Source organism: Vigna unguiculata, chromosome 2 (genome assembly GCF_037176805.1).
Source record: "Vigna unguiculata cultivar grain cowpea cultivar isolate G323 ecotype 2 chromosome 2, ASM3717680v1, whole genome shotgun sequence".
Lineage (NCBI taxonomy): Eukaryota > Viridiplantae > Streptophyta > Magnoliopsida > Fabales > Fabaceae > Vigna > Vigna unguiculata.
In genome coordinates, this window is record NC_140793.1 from 16,888,058 (window position 1) to 16,905,219 (window position 17,162).

The window sequence follows — 17,162 nt, forward strand, 5'->3', positions numbered from 1 at the left end:
GTATAACTTTATTTGTTCAAATATGTTTTTAATGTAGGCGTGACAGTTTCATCACTCATAGGGTATTCTATGATTTACTAGCACAAGAGAGTGCAAGATACCTTAGTAGCTTAAACACTTTCGAGACTCATTTGTTTGGCATAAACCACACTAATTTAACCCTATTCGAAGTGGGTACTCAACTTTCCCAAGTTCAAAATTAGAAACAAACAACCACTAACATATTGTCTTCTGGGTGGTGACAATCTTTCAACCACAAAACCACACTCAAACTCTTGAATAAGTTGATACACTTTGAATTGTTTTATTTTTTCCTGAAAATGTAATTTTTCACCTAATATATCATCTGTAGAACCCCTGAGTGGTTGAAAAAAAATATTTGCAACGATCTCCAAGAGTGAGAGGAATGGCCCTGTGTGTCACTTTTTTATTGATATGGGAGATGCAAATTAGATATATAAATGTTATGCTTTTCTCGAATCTTTATATAATTGTATGTTATTGCTTTAGCAATCTGTATCTTTCTTACCATTTGCTTCAAGGTTGTTTTGATCAATATTCCAAATCTAGTATTTTATATAGAACTTTATGAAATTTATGTTTATATTGCTATAGTTTAGTAGTATTAATTTGGTCATGTCAATGACAAATTTGATAACGTTGTCATTGACACAATCAATTAATACTGCTTATCTATAACAACTCTAGTGTTGTTTAGAAAGTAATCAACAAATAGAAATGGTAAGGTAATCCAAAGTCGTCTCCCATGAACACATAATTGATTTCTAACAAATTAGTTCTTAGAAAAAACTATACAAAATGGTTAGTCAAATAAAATAATATTGGAAAAAAATTAAAATATATAAAAACAATGATAAAGAAAATAGATTGATTTGCTTCCAAAATAGATTCTTCATTGGTTATCTAAGGATTGTCATTTAATTAATTATTGTCTTACATTTTCAAATTAATCAATAAAAATTCTCAATTAATTTGTTGACGTTCTTACTATTAACAAAAACACAATCTCAATTAAAAATAAGTACTTTGTAGATTAATCATAGTAAATTTAATCAAAGTACATTATGAATTAACTATTGTTATGCCTAATCATGTATATTCTTTTACCTTTAATATCAAGCAAAAAGTTAATTAACCAAAGTACATTCTTGATCACTTCTTGTTAAAGTTTTCACCTTTAATCAAACTACATTCTCAATTATTGGCAAAAACTCATTCAATCACATGGGTTGGAATGCTTGTATACCTAATCTATGTAGAGTAGGTGCTCTATTTAGTATTATAGGATGCCCCTACATAACTTCTTGAAGTATTTCCCATACAATCGGTTCTTTTTGCAATATTTTACTTTTAGCAATTCCTATATTGGAAGCAAAATGTTTTCAAATTAGACCATGAATTATAAATGTCTGGAAAAGTTCTATTGCTATTTCGCTAGGCCATCCACATCTATGTAATAAAAGTGATGGACCTACAGTAATGACATAATCAACCTGTTCCCCAAGCAGGGTCTCACGAAATCTTCCCTCTTTGCCCTCGATTATATCAGAAAATGATTTGTAAACCTTAATATTATCGTCCTTTATTGGTTGTTCGCGGATTCCATTATCAAGAAGTGTATCCATGACTGCCTGTACCAATTTCTCCTAACATATTAAAGTTTCTAAATTTAATCCAAGTACATTCTCAATTAAAATTAAAAGCCATTTGGACTCATATGATCAACATGCATATAAATTAAAACATCTCACTAATTTGCTATATGTAAAAACCATTACTTTTTATGTGATTCAGATATAAATGACATAGAAAGATAAAAACTACAACAATAATCAAAAGAACAAAAATAAATTAATTCATTCTAGCCTTAGAATCCATAATGAAATTATGGTGGAACCAATTGTTGAAGCTTAACACTCCATGAAATCAAAATAACATCAAAATAAAAGAAGAGAGGGTGGATTTTTCTATTACTAAAATCTCTCAAATATATTTTAAAATAAAAATAAAGATAAATATCATTTATCGTTTATAGTTGTTATGAATATCTAAAAATATTTAAAGAGATATAGCCAGTTTTAAAACTATTTGACAAATATAGTTGGTTAAAATTTATAATATAATTAAATAAATAAATTATTTATAGATATCTAATAAATTATCACCAACTAATATTTGCTTTAGTTTTCCAAATCAGTCATTTGTAATCTCCTCCCATTATCTTCTAAATAATTCAATACGTAGTTGTTTGATGGAGAAATCTAAAAAGATTTAAAAAGATCTCGTCAAATTTAAAAAATATATGGTAGTTATTATCTTTAAATATTTTATTTGAAATTATGTGTATTTACTTTTTTAGTTTTAAAAATAAATATAAGTAATTTTTTAAATCTTATTATAAATATTTTTATTTTTTTTTTGTAGATAATTTTGTATTAAAGATACAACCAACACTCTATCTTGTCCGGGTGAATAAATTTATTTTCAAAAAAAAAAGTTTTTTAGTTAATGAAAAATAAAAAAAAATGTGAAACAAAATTTTCTTCAAAGATTTTCAAACTTTAATTTTAGAAAAAGAAAAGAAAAAAAGAGAGATGAAAAAAAGAAGAAAAAAGGAAAAAAGAAGGAAGAGCCTAATTTGTTATCACACTCCTCTTCATTAGCCGAATAACTCAACATATCTTCTACCTTTGTTCTGATGGAGAAATTAGTGATCTGATTCTAATAATTAAAAGCAATATCTATTCATATAATTAGATACAATATTACTAATTGGGATTGATTTTAATGCTATGATTTGTTAACGGTTAGAATCAATATTACTGATCTTATTGATTTTGTGCGTTGATTTGCTATGATTTGATCCCATAATGTGCTCCTATCATGACCAATTCCTTCCTTATATTGTTCATTACAATTAAGGCTGAAATTGTATTGATATTGCAAAGTGTGAGTATAAATACACACTCTATCAAGACCGAAAAAAAATATTCTCTAAACTTGTCTAATTCTTTCCCATCAGCACTCTCACATACACACCTCCTTTTTGTCTCTCTAAAAAAACATATTGAAGGAGGTAGGAAATCGAATGAAAATATTCGCTACACTTCTTCTTTCTCTTCCATCACCAACCACATAAACACACATTTTTTTTACCTTTGTTAGGAAAACAAGAGGGTGAGATTGATTTAGAAGAGAACATATATCGAAAAATTTGGAAGGTACATCATTGTCAATTTTTAATTATTTTTATCTATTTTTTTCATTTTTCATTATATATTTTTTAATCATAAACAAATATTTTTCTTCATCTTTTTTAGGGTCTGTTCGGCCATTCGTGCCGCGTGACACCAATTTTCAAATTTATTTTTCTAAAAAATAGAAAAAACTATATAAAGAACTAAAGATAAAAAAACAATTTTTTTTGTTTAATTTTTGTGTTTGTCTTGCCGCTCACGTTGCATGACAATTATTTCCAAAAACAAACATAAAAAAAGTTTTCAAAATTATAAAAAAAATCAAATCAACAAATCTTTCAAATAGTTTTTTCATAAAGAACTACGTAATCATGATTCTCCATTGTTTGTGAATGGAGATATATACATAGGAGAGAGGATTAATCCTCGTTGGGCAAAAAACCAAAAAATTATTTTTGTTTACATCCTTTTGTTACTTTTGGGGAAAATTAAATATTTTGAAAACCACATTTTTTCCATATTTAATTAAAGGTACCATAACGCTACACGTAACCAACTCTCGGATCCAAAATTTGGTTTTTTAGCATACCTTGTCTTATCTTTTTGGTTTTTCCGTAGTTTTACAGAATAAACTCTATTTTTCTACAAATTTTATTTTTGGTTCGTCGTTCCGTCGTAATTTCGGTTGCAAGAAATACTTATTTTTAGTTTAAAAATAATTAATTTTAAAAAATATTAAATGAATAAAACAGTTAAATCTAAACGAATTGAGCGTACGAGTATTTAAAAGATAAAAATGATATAATAATTATTTTAATTAAAAAAAATATTATTTGTTGAAAGGTGAAATTAAAAAGGGTTAAATATGTTTTTGATCCCTCAAGTTTCAGTAAATTTTGGAATTAGTCAATCTTCGAAACTTTATACCAATTTAGTCATTTATCTTTATAAATGCATGGATTTAGTCCTTCTTACCAAATTTTGTTAAGTTTATTTGACATTTTAAACGCGCATTTTATGATAAAACTTGAGTTAACATTGAAGCAAAAATGTGTCAAACGGTATAAATAATTCAAATACTATGATGAAATGCGCTTGAAACGTCAGATAAACTTAACAAAATTTGGTTAAAATGACTAAATTCATGCATTTTTAAAGATGAAGGACTAAATTGGTCGAAAGTTTTAAAAAGAGACTAATTCTAAATTTCACTGAAACTTGAGGAACCAAAATCATATTTAACCCAATTAAAAATAAAAGAATTAACAACAAAATCTGATATTCTTTTATGTATATATAGCTACTTGTGTGAACCCTATACACGGTAGCACATTTGATTTTAGTTAAAACCTTTCATTCTCCTTTTCCACTCCTCAATTTCTCCCTCTGTACATTGATCACAATGTCCACCTCTGGAGCCGCAAATATCAATCCCAACAAATCCTTTGAGGTAATAATAATAACAATATTCCCATACTTCAACGTTCGTCACATTCTTTGTTCAGTGCTTTTTGCCCCCGAAAATGATAATTTCAGGTAGTCCAACCGCCCTCTGATTCAATTTCCAGTCTTTCATTCAGTTCCAAGGCCAATTTCCTCATCGCTACTTCATGGGATAATCAGGTTTCCTCTTCTCGGTCTCTAAATTTATTTATTTTTATTATGACTTAATAAGTGATTTAATCTTTTAATATATTGATTTTATTTTCTTTTAATTCTTTATTTTTTTAAATTCAATTTAATTTTTTAATTTTTTAAAATTATTTAATTCGATCGTTTCCGTCTTTTTATTAATTAGACGTTAATTTCTGATATCACATGTCAGATAATGGTTTTCATTTAGTTCTTTTATTTGTCATTTTGATTCAATTTAATTTTCTTAATGATCCAATTTTTTCTTTTTTCATATGAAATAAAATTAGAAATAAAATTAATAATTAAATTTAGTTACAACTTATTTATATATTCATGTTAACACATTTCTTTACCATTTATGGATCAAATCTTTACCTTAATTCTTATATTATTTTACTTTTTTTTAATATTTTTTAATATTTTTTAATATTTTTTAATATTTTTTAATAAAGAAATGTCTAAAAATTTAAATTATTCATGTTTTTAAATATCGTGTTAATTTTAGTATCCAAATATAAATCGGTAGGAAGAGACAGGTTTATGTATTTAGAGAAATTTTGAAAAAAATTAAAAATGAAAAATTGATTTATGTTTTACTAAATTCAATTCAATTAAAATTAAAATTTAATTTATATTTTATAAAAAAATTATGATAATTTATTTTTATGCAAAAGAATTAAAACATAATTTATATTTAATTTAATTTATAATGTATTAAGTTAAATTTAATTAAAATTAAAATTTAATTTAATTTAAATTAATATTTATATTTTACTAAATTAATTTTAATTAAAATTAAAATTAATTTATATTATTAAATAAATTTAATTAAAATCAAAATTTTATTTAATTTATTTTTATTTTTATTTGAATTTAAATTGGGTGATTACTCGTTGGATGGGTGAATTTTTTTATCATGGATCGGGTCGTGGGTTGTTCGACCCGTTGACATCTCTATCCTAAATGCTAAACCTTGTTTCTAATTTTCTGTGAGTTTCTAATTTGATAGGTTCGTTGTTGGGAGATAACAAGGAATGGGACTGTTGTCTCCAGTACTCCCAAGGCTTCCATTTCTCATGACCAGCCGGTAATGAATTTGAACTCCAAATAGGTTATATTAGAAAAAATGGATTATTGTTAATTATTGTTGTTTGGGGCACATTTTGATTCTGCTGTTTGTTTTATTTGTGTAGGTTTTGTGCTCTGCTTGGAAGGATGATGGAACAACCGTTTTTTCTGGGGGCTGCGACAAGCAGGTCAAGATGTGGCCACTTACTTCTGGTGGACAACCAATGACTGTTGCGATGCACGATGCACCTGTGAAAGATCTTGCCTGGATACCGGAGATGAATCTTTTAGCTACTGGAAGCTGGGACAAGACCCTGAAGTATGCATCTTTACTATTTTTCTGCATGTTGAAAGTTAGAGGGTTTCTAAGTGATGTTGTGTTATTATTGTAGAAGGATGACATGTCTCAGTAAGTTGGTATGAAAGAACATTTTATTTTGTCCAGTAAGGTGAGCACGCTTTAAGAGGGTCTCTAGATTGAGCTAGCTGAAGTGACATGACAATTAGTTCGTATTTTAGGTTGGCAGGGGATTAGGAGGCTTATGTCTGCACTGGAGATGGTAGTAATAAACATTGCCGTTCTTTAGGTTTGGTGTATAAATGGGCAAAAGAGTGTTTTACCTTGAGGAGCTTAGGCCCTTGGTCTTCCCTTTGTCACTCTAAAGTGTACGCCTCTTAATTAAATAAAATTTCTCTCAACAATGATCCTAGTGTGGGTTGCTATGCCTAGTTCAGATGAATGTTGTTCTAGCTAGTAGAGTTTAAATGTACAACAACGTAGCCCGTATTGTATGTAAATGGCACTAGTTAAATGTGACGCATGCTATGATCATTTGAAAACTATTGGTAGGGTGGCCATTTATTGCATGCTCGATTACGAACATTGTAGTGTGTATTTGTATATTATTAGGACTAGGATAGGCTAGGAAGCATACAAATAGAATAACTGTCATTATGAAATGTATATATCAGTATGTTTGGATTCATTTGGAACAGTATCTCCGAATATTGTCACTTTCTGTTTTTTCATGAACTTGCTGAAAGTGAAGTTTAGATATAGTAACCATTTTATGCATCATTACTAAATACTTGGATCTTGGTGTGAGGCTTTGGCGAATGACCATTCTTCCTCCTTTTGTTTTATTATGCTTTAGAAGTTTATGATTATTTATCTGGATAACATTGAGAAACTTGTATTGAGAACTTCTAGTAGTAAAAAATGGGATTTTTTGTACTAGTCCCTTTTCATGTTACATGTGTGGCGGGTTATGTTGAAGTTTTAACTAGTTAGTAAATTATTTTAAACTGTACTTTCCTTATTTTAGGTATTGGGATACAAGGCAGCCAAATCCAGTGCATACACAACAACTTCCTGATCGGTGTTATGCAATAACAGTCAAACATCCTCTGATGGTTGTGGGAACTGCAGATAGAAATCTGATTGTATTCAACTTGCAAAATCCTCAGGTAATCTTTCATTCTTCTTTCTAAATTATTTTTCTGTGTTGTTTGTAGGTTTGAATGAAATAGGTTGGCATCGTAATGTAATTTTTACTTTTATGCTTATGATGTGAATTTTTCAACTAGAAATTCTATTACTGTTGTCTAATTTGTGTAACATGAGTGCTAGTGATATATAGGTTCAGAAGTGCAATCTTCACTGCATGTTACTGTGATTGATATTTTAGAACAATAAAATAACAGGAAATGAAAGATAATCTGAAAGTGGTGTCTTATCAGCCCAAACCCACAGTATCCCCACACTAGAGAATATTCTCAGTGATCTCACTCTTCTCAATAACTAAATCCCGTGCCAACCCTTCCCTCCTTCCTCTTATTCTTTATAACTAATTGATTACAAGTCAAGCCCTGCCACCCCTGCCAGCTGAATATCCTTAATTCTGTTGCTAATTTTGCTATGGTGCACCCTCCAAATCTTTGGCCTATTTTCCACATTTCGCATGTGCTGCCCCAAGTCTCTGTTTTTCCATTGGCCAGTGTGTGATTTTGTTGCATCATGTGAAATATGCATTATCTGTTTTTGGCACTTCCGCTCCTTGCAAGTATAATGGTTTAGATTTCTACAAGAATTTGCACAACACAATATTACATTGCCACCTTCACCTGTGCGCACTGCATGCACTTTACAGGAACCGGATCTGGATCATCTGAACTTTACTCAGTATTATTACACCTTAGAAAAGCACTAAAATTAGTTAGATTGTTCTGTACGCACTGCGTTATTGTTCTCAATATCTTGTTAACCAAGTAACCAACACTATAGGAGTATCTCTTTCAGGAGTCAGCAAATAAGAGAAAATATAGGATTTATCTTATAGGTCGTCGCAGCGATTGAAGAGTGTTGAAAATATAAAGTGAACCCATGAAAATGCAACCTCATTTGAATATGAATGCCCATATTTAACCATTATATTTTCCCTTTTTGTGCTTTTGTGTGTACATACATATACTTATGTATATATCAGGGATGTAATGTAATAGGGATAGGATCTATTCTTTGTAATGAGAAGAATAGGTATTGACCATTAGATCTTACAATGCATGGTCAATATTAAAATCCAAAAATTATTTTAAAAGATTAGTGACTATCCATGTGTGCCTGAATGACCTAAATTTACTCCTATTCTCATTAAAAGCATCCTCCACGTGAAATGGCTCCTATATGTATACAGTTACTTTTCAATCTACTTGCTGTTTTCACATGATTTGTTTGTATTCAAGTGGTCTATTCTTTTGGGTTTTACACGTATTTAATAAGTATAAGGAGCTATTGATTTCAATAAATGTCAATGATATTTGTTATTCTTCTAATTTATATTGAAATGCCAACAGACTGAATACAAGAGAATTGTATCTCCACTGAAATATCAGACAAGATGTGTTGCAGCTTTTCCAGATCAACAAGGTTTTTTGGTATGTGTTCAGTTCTCACTTTCATTTAAATACACTAATAAAAGTCTTATTGTTTCCTTCTTTAGTTTATTTTTAATCTTGTTACTGCTATGATATGGGACAATTTGACACTTGGTTTGGGCTTATTCTCAACATGGTATCAGAGTGGTCCAATCCTACTTTGCGAGTCACTTAATGCCTAATGAAATGTAATGTTATTTTATTAATATTTATTTTTGTACCCAGCTTTAGGGTTTTAGGCATATGCCTTGCCTCTTTTTGTATCCTATATATATACATCAATAAAAACCACAACATTGTAGGTTGAGTACACTGCGCTCTATCATCTTATTCAAGTTGGTATCAGAGTGGGTATGATCCTGCTTTGTTTTCTTCATTGTCTCCCGGCAAAGTCCGCCATCATCGTCACGGCTCTTGACTGTTGTGTCTACCATATTTTCTGCTATCTGACACAGTTTTGTTAAAACAAGTTAGGGTGTGGTGTGCCTTGAGGAACACCGATTCTGGTGCGTGTATCCACGCTTTGTCATTTGCTGATCTATGCGCATTCCAATTGTGGTGTGTGTCCTTCATGTACCACCTTCTCGTTGTCAGAACCAATTGACCACACTTCTGTTTGACTTGCCGGACTCTTCCATTTATGTTTTTGACCTCATTTTACTATTCCAACGTACATTTGTGTGGGACACATGCTCTCATGAATTTTGGGTTTCTCTTGTCTGATCTCAAGTTTGATCACTGTTCTCCCTTTGTGAAATGGCTTCAATAGGTTCTGCTCCTATCTTTTTGGCTACGTCGACTATTACAAGTGAGAGACTTAATTTGAAGAATTATTCGTGTTGGTCTGGCTCCATGGAATAATGGGTTTCTTAGGATACCATGACCACTTTGAAACTGAAGTTAACTTTATTTCTGATGCAAACAGATCCTCCTAGCAAACACCTCTATGATTTTCATAATAAGCTAGCATCTCTTAATGAAACCATGATATGACCTTTAATGTGAGGAAGCTCAAGCTGATGTTGAAGTGAATATGTTCTTGCAAACTAATTCATTAGAAGAAATTAAAATGAAATTCAACTAGTTGTACATGGTGATAATATTTTTTGTCATGAATACAAACTATGATCTTTGTGATCATATTCTCTGTACCCAATAAGTTTTATCAGTGGTGAGTTTGATAACAAGACTTCTTTGTGTTCTAACTCTTAAGAAAGGAAATCTGCTTATTGAAGTTGAATCTTGTGTAATGGTATCCATTTATGGAAAAGGAAGTCGTAGCAATTGAGGATGATGTCGTGGTAGAGGTGGTCATCCTCAATACTCCTTTTTAAGAGAATGGGGCAATAGAGAAATGCTATTCCTTGCAAATTGTTCTGCAAAGTAGCAAATATCTCCAAATCTGAGAAAGTTGAATCCAAGCTTTTTTATGAAGAATATTAAAAATATTTGAGCTTGAAATCCAAGTGTGAAAGCGTGGTTCTAACAAAGAGAAGATGAACATAAACTTAGAATAAGAATACAAATAAAACAAAAGAGAAATAACAAGAACATCTCAGCAACTCGAAGGAAACAAAGAAAAGAATGAAAGAGAAGGACTTATGGAATGATGAAGGATGCCATGCCACATGAAGGAGCTTCAACATAAGTGTTGAATTGACTCACCACTTGATCCTATAATCTAAAGATAAGACCAAAGCAAGAGAACTCTCTTTCAAAGGCACTCTGCAAATGTTCTTGAAATAACTATCTCATTCAATATATTTTGAAATTTCTTTTACAAGGAGAATGAGTAGGCTATTTGTAACCTTTGATCTGAAAATACTATTCCTGGTAAAATGTAAAGGCACTTAGGAATCAAATGTAAATTCAAACCTAGAATGGCCTTAACATGTGACCAAAAGTTTGAATTTTGAAGGAGGGAAAATAATTTAAAAATTTAAAATTGAGACATGTTTCTCATGATAGGGTCATGCTTCTCTTGTTTGCTTGCATGCTCTCCTTGCCTCTTTGTACAACCATTTGGTTGAGAATTTGAATACTTGTTTTGGGCTTGATAGGCTTCAAAATTCTTCTTTCTACTTTGCCTTCTAATGCAACCCCTTGCTTTCTAATTTCTAAAATTTTACAAACAAAATAAAATTTATTGTACAGGAATTTATTAACTATAACTATTTTTTAGATTCTCCCTGTACATGCACTCTTCACTAAGTCTACACCTGTGACCTTTCTTTAGAATCATCTTCTTGATATCCAGATCATCAGGGACACAAACCTTGGGTATTATGGGAAGCCTAAGTATCACATCTACTAGTATGGGATGTTCGTGGAGTATTTAAATGTTTGGTTCTCCCCTCTTAGTAGCTTGCTTATAAGTGTGGGTTCCCCAAGTACTTGGGTACTTATCATTTGTGATTGCTTGATTCTGTTTTTGATGCAACCCTGTTATAAATTGTCACAACTCCATTGATTATGTTGCAACAGTCTCCTATATAGTTCCTATGTATTCTGCAGCGTACACAGATTACAAATCATAATCCTGTTTAGTCTCTTGGTGATTAGACCACTTTGAGACTCCTGAATTTTCTCAATTTCTCACTTTTCCTTTTTCTTCCACTTGCCCTCAGTTTGTGTTCTCTTAAACATGTCCTTGTTATCCTTCAACTCTATTTGACTTGTATTACATATACAAATTCAAACATCAATCCGCTTCTGAGTTTAACTAGTCTCCCCTGTCACATCTATGCTTTTTGTTGTTTTCCTGCAGTTATTTTTGTTACATCCTTGTTGTATATTTGCTGAAAATGATTTTATTTTTTGCTTTAAAATTTTGAACTGCTGGCATTATGGAATATTGACTATACACTGTTTCTCTGTAGGTTGGCTCAATAGAAGGAAGGGTTGGAGTACATCACCTGGATGATGCAATACAAAACAAGAATTTTACTTTTAAATGCCACAGAGAGAACAATGAGATATATGCAGTCAACTCCTTAAATTTTCATCCGGTAGTACACCGTATATCATAATATTCTTTATAGAAGATCTGATTTTTTGTCTTGGCTTTCAGATACATCACACTTTTGCTACTGCTGGATCTGATGGCTCCTTTAATTTCTGGGACAAGGACAGTAAACAGAGACTCAAGGTTCCTGCTTTCTTTAATACTCTATTCTTACTTGTCCTTTCATTTTGAAACTGATCTCTTGAATTTCCAGAATATACTTGTGTTGCTTTTTATTTCTGGATAAAGTAATATTTTTTGCTCCTATTTCATAGTAACCTATCTGTATGTATGGCTAAACACCTGGTCACCAAGATATTACTGTTACTCTCCTTTCAAACCATTAATTTTCTTTTTCAGGGTGGGGCCATGGGGCACTTAGTTTCTAATTTTTCTGTTATCACTTGTCAGAAAATGGAAGGATTAATTCCTTTCAGTATCCCTATTTGGATCTTTGTGTTTCTTTTTGGGATCTTTAAGCCCTTATTATTGGGTTGGTAATGTATGAAGATCTCGAAAGTACTATGTTGTCTTGTATATACGTTCAATCCGTTGAAGTATTTGTTGTTATTGTCATATGCTTACAAGACTTCAATATGTTTGGCAGGCTATGCAAAGATGTAGTCAACCCATACCTTGCAGTGCATTCAATAATGATGGTTCCATATTTGCTTATGCGGTATGTTCCATTTTCTGTTTTTCATGAACCATACTTGTTTACTTTTATACAGTTATATTTGTTTTCTCTTTATTTCTCATGACCTTCCACTTGAATAATGTGATGGAATAAAGAAAATGTGTTATTTAAATCATTCCAAATTTCTTTAGCAGAGGAGTGAACATGTAGATTCTAAGTATATTTTTCCTAATCAAAATGGACATATTAGGATATTTTTATCATCTATAATTCCATAAATAAGGAAACCTACATTTGTTGGTGTGTATGAACTGCATGAGATTCATGTTTTGGGTATATAATTGAAGTCTTTTGTCTTGTTTGTTCTGGTTCGTATGGCACACATTTCATTCTTCAACTTCATGAACTTGCTTGGAAAATAAAGTATAAAGTTAGCTTGTTTTTGTTGACATACCAACGTGGACCATCCGTTTAATTTTATTTGGTTCTGAAACCTTTCATTTATTTAGGCTTGTTATGATTGGAGCAAGGGTGCAGAAAATCACAATCCAGCTACACCGAAGAACTACATTTATTTGCACTTACCACAGGTATGCCTATGCATGTGTACATGCATGCTTAAGTTGTATAATCTTTCCATGAACATATTTAACAACTCAATGGATGTATGAGATTGAATGAATGTAAAATAGTGAAACAGAATGAAACAATTGTTATTCTTTCACTTGGAATATGATTAAGCAATGATCAATTTGCTTTTAAGAGGGGTACACAATTAAGTTTAGGGATGCTTTATTCGTGTCCTGTAAATATTAACTATCGTTTATTTCAATTTTTGTTCCCATTTTAAGACTAACCTTGCTTCTCATGTGAACAGGAGTCTGAGGTTAAAAGTAAGCCACGAGCTGGAGCCACGGGAAGAAAGTGAAGTTTCATGATAAAATGAGAAAATCCATATTTCGATCTTTTTAACCTAAAATTTTCCTTGGATAGCCCATTTTTCTACCCTACCGGTGTACAGTTTGTGGTAGAGAAGTTTTGTAGGAGGTTCATTTCTCCATCATCCTCATTGAGAACTATATTTTAAACTGTATTTTGACACGTGCATTGCACATATTTTCAATTATTAGTAATTGCATTTTAATTTTGTTTTTAATTCAACTTGGGACTGAAGATATTGCAAATAGTAGAATAATAAATATTAGGTGTTAAGAAATTTTTCAAAAATTTGTTGAATAAAATTCTTAAAATTATTTTTTTATTGCAGAAACTTTTGAAAATGTAATTTATTTTACTTTATTATTTTACAGCTCTACATCGAGAAACTTATTTAAAAAGGATTAATTCCAATCAAGTATTTAATGTGGGCCGCTACTTTTTTATCACCATGTGCACAAATGGTAATGAAGTAAATATAATGGGTTGAACAAGGCTTAATTTAAATTAGATTGACATGTATCTAGTCTAATATATATTTACTTTGAAATTAGTTTGTATGTTTTGATCTTTTATTAATATCTGAAACTAAATACATTCCTATGATTTTAATTCATTATTCAAAATTAATATGATAATATTGTCTAAAAATAATATATTTATACTTGAATATAATAAATATTAGGAAAACTTTGACTTAGTTTCATTTTATAAAAATGTCTCATTTAGTATAATGCAACTAAGGTTACAAGTTTTTATCGACTCAATTGATAGATTTCTCATTTAGTAGTTGCTAGTTTGTTCATCGAATATATATTAACATTGTAAGATGTGGGAAGAAAATTATTATTAAGAAAATTAATATTTTAATAGTTAAATATATTTTTACTCTTCAAATTTGTATACAAAATTAAAATTTGTCTAAAATTTTAAATCCAGTGTGATGCTAAACTTTAAAAATAAATAATGGACTTTTTAACTCAATTGCATTAATTTTCTTTCACATATTAAATGACATACCAAATTGATATTTTAGTTAGAATGTATAAAACACGCGGTAAACATATCAAATGTGAACTAGAAAAGCGGTTTGACACAATTTTTTTTACCGCGATTGAGTTATAAGAAATATTATATTCATTTTTTTAAAATTTGAATACCAAATTGAATTTAAGTTTGGAATAAAGAAAAATTTCAATTTTCTTTTAAGTCTAAGAAATAAAATCATAATTAAGGATACATGGATCCACATCGATATAGACATATTTAGGGATCTTAGCATCGTGTTCTCTTGCTTGCCCTGGTTTGGATCTGCAGTTATTGCCAGTTTTGTACCTTTACATGTTGATTATTGTCTTTATTTTGGTTAGCCCTGTATGTTGTGAGTGATGTGGTTAGTGTGTATTCTGTGATAGTGCAATTGGTGGTTGTTGGATCAGTTAGGAACATAAATCAATATTGTTAAAAAAAAAAATATAAACGACCACATATGTCAAGGGTAACCACATTTAATTTTGCATCAATTTAGTAATTACAGAACTGACTTTTGAATGGCCAAAGCACTATCTTGATTTCCTTTAATTACTACCTTAGACAATAAGCATTACTTGGTAACAAAGGGAGTATTATGTTTGATTGTGCAAAACATGTGACTTGCCTAGCCACACATTCTAATGTGGGAAACCATTGAGAACTAACCTTCAAAAATCCCCCTACAAACCAAACTGTTTTGGAGTACAAAATAAAGTTATAACTATGATGATACAAAGAAACTAGCTACTGACTTCTAATAGAAATCAATATAATGACCACGTATGTCAACCTTGGTAACCACAATTTCAATAGTGCAATACTTAAATAAATGTGAAATGTACATACTTTCTGGATGGCAAAAATAAATAATTAGATAAAAATATCATAATAAGGTTGATATGTTTACCAAAATATGGTTATCAACAACCATTTATGTGGTTAGGAAGTTCAAACATCGTGTAGAAACATTTGAAGAATAACTTTAATAATGTTCAATTTGACTTATACTGTAATGAAAGGAAAATCATAATATGCTTGGAGAGGAAACAAAAGTTTTCTTAACAAACCCCCTGTTCCCTCTACATTTTTAATTTCCTAAACAAGTATTGCATATTGTGCAAACGATCAATTAGGTTTATAAAAAATTGAAAATTTAAATTCTAACTCCTCGGCAGAGTTGTCAAAATAGGTAATTTGATCCGAACTCGGTTCGGCCCACCATGAGTTGGTGGGTTAAATAAATTGGCTCATTGATTCACTTAATTAAAAAAAATATATTTTTTTTCTTCAATCTCAAAAAAAATAAATTATAATTCTGATTAAAATATAAATAAACTTCAATAGAATCCAAATACAATCCGAAAGGATGTTAAACTCCAACTACAAAACAAAATCACAAAAATACCAATGTGTTGGCTAAAAAAATAACCTAATCTGACCCAAATGCAAAGTCCAACCCGGCTCATCACGAGTTCAACTCAGGTGACTCGGGTTCTAGGTGGGCTGGTTCAAAAATTAACCTGTATTAAAATTTGTAAAAAATTTCAACCTAACCTGGCCCGAACTCGTGGTGAAGAGTCAACAATATGTACTTGCTTAATCTGCACCATGCATCATTTAGCATTAATTGTTTGCTTACAAAAGATGATGATATTTGGTTATGGCATATGAGGCTTTGTCACATACATATGCATCATTTGAATAAGCTAAATAGAAAACAGTTGGTTGAAGGACTACCAAAACTTAAGTTTGAGAAGGATAGGATATGTGAAGCAGGCCAAAGGGGAAAGCAAACTAAGGTTTCCTTTAAACCCAAAAACTATATTTCAACTAAAAGACCCTTAGAATTGCTTCACATGGATCTATTTGGTCCTTCTAGAACTATGAGTCTTGGTGGTAACTACTATGCATTAGTTATTGTTGATGATTTCTCTAGATTTACATGGACTTGATTTCTAGCTGCCAAGAATGAAACCTTTTATGCTTTAAAGAAACTTGCCAAGGTTTTAGAAAATGAAAAAGGTTCTAAAATAGTCTCTCTAAGGAGTGATCATGATGGAGAGTTTCAAAATGAAAAATTTGAGCACTTTTGTAAAAAACATGGTATTAAGCATAACTTTTCAGCTCCTAGAACCCACAAAAAAATGAAGTGGTTGAGAGAAAGAAAAGACCATTAGAGAAATTAGCTAGAACCATGCTTAATGAAACCTCATTGCTTAAGTACTTTTGAGCTTATGCAATCAACATAGCTTTATATGTGCTAAACCGTGTGTTGATAAGGCCAATTTTAAAGAAAACACCTTATGAGCTATTCAAAGGTAGAAGGTCTACTCTAAATCATCAAAAAGTATTTGGTTGCAAGTATTTTATCTTAAACAATGGAAAAGAGCAACTTGGCAAATTTGACTCAAAAGCGATGAAGGCATCTTTCTAGGCTATGCTATAAATAACCATACATATAGGGTTTGTTTTATCTTAAACAATGGAAAAGAGCACTTGGGCAAATTTGACTCAAAAGCGGATGAAGGCATCTTTCTAGGCTATGCTATAAATAGCCATACGTATAGGGTTTACAACAAAAGATTAATGATTGTTGAAGAATTTGTGCATGTTGTATTTGATAAAACTAACCCAATGCAACAAGATCAAAGGCCTAAGATTGCAGATGAAGAAGATATATTGCAGGAAAAGAAAACTG

General features: G+C 30.7%; 1 protein-coding gene and 1 long non-coding RNA gene across 2 annotated transcripts; both read left to right on the top strand.

Annotated features, from left to right (window-relative positions):
- Positions 1 to 4,605: 4,605 nt before the first annotated feature.
- LOC114173618 (protein RAE1-like) lies at positions 4,606 to 13,652 on the top strand. Its single transcript, XM_028058106.2, has 11 exons — positions 4,606 to 4,668; positions 4,755 to 4,841; positions 5,863 to 5,940; positions 6,047 to 6,240; positions 7,247 to 7,388; positions 8,775 to 8,855; positions 11,735 to 11,863; positions 11,926 to 12,003; positions 12,467 to 12,538; positions 13,006 to 13,086; positions 13,374 to 13,652. The coding sequence occupies exons 1-11, from the start codon at positions 4,621 to 4,623 to the stop codon at positions 13,422 to 13,424; spliced, it is 1,041 nt and encodes a 346-aa protein (XP_027913907.1). The 5' UTR covers positions 4,606 to 4,620; the 3' UTR covers positions 13,425 to 13,652.
- On the top strand, positions 6,314 to 6,626 carry LOC146888370 (uncharacterized). Its single transcript, XR_014986617.1, has 2 exons — positions 6,314 to 6,370; positions 6,441 to 6,626. It is a non-coding gene; the product is annotated as an uncharacterized LOC146888370 (long non-coding RNA).
- Positions 13,653 to 17,162: the final 3,510 nt, after the last annotated feature.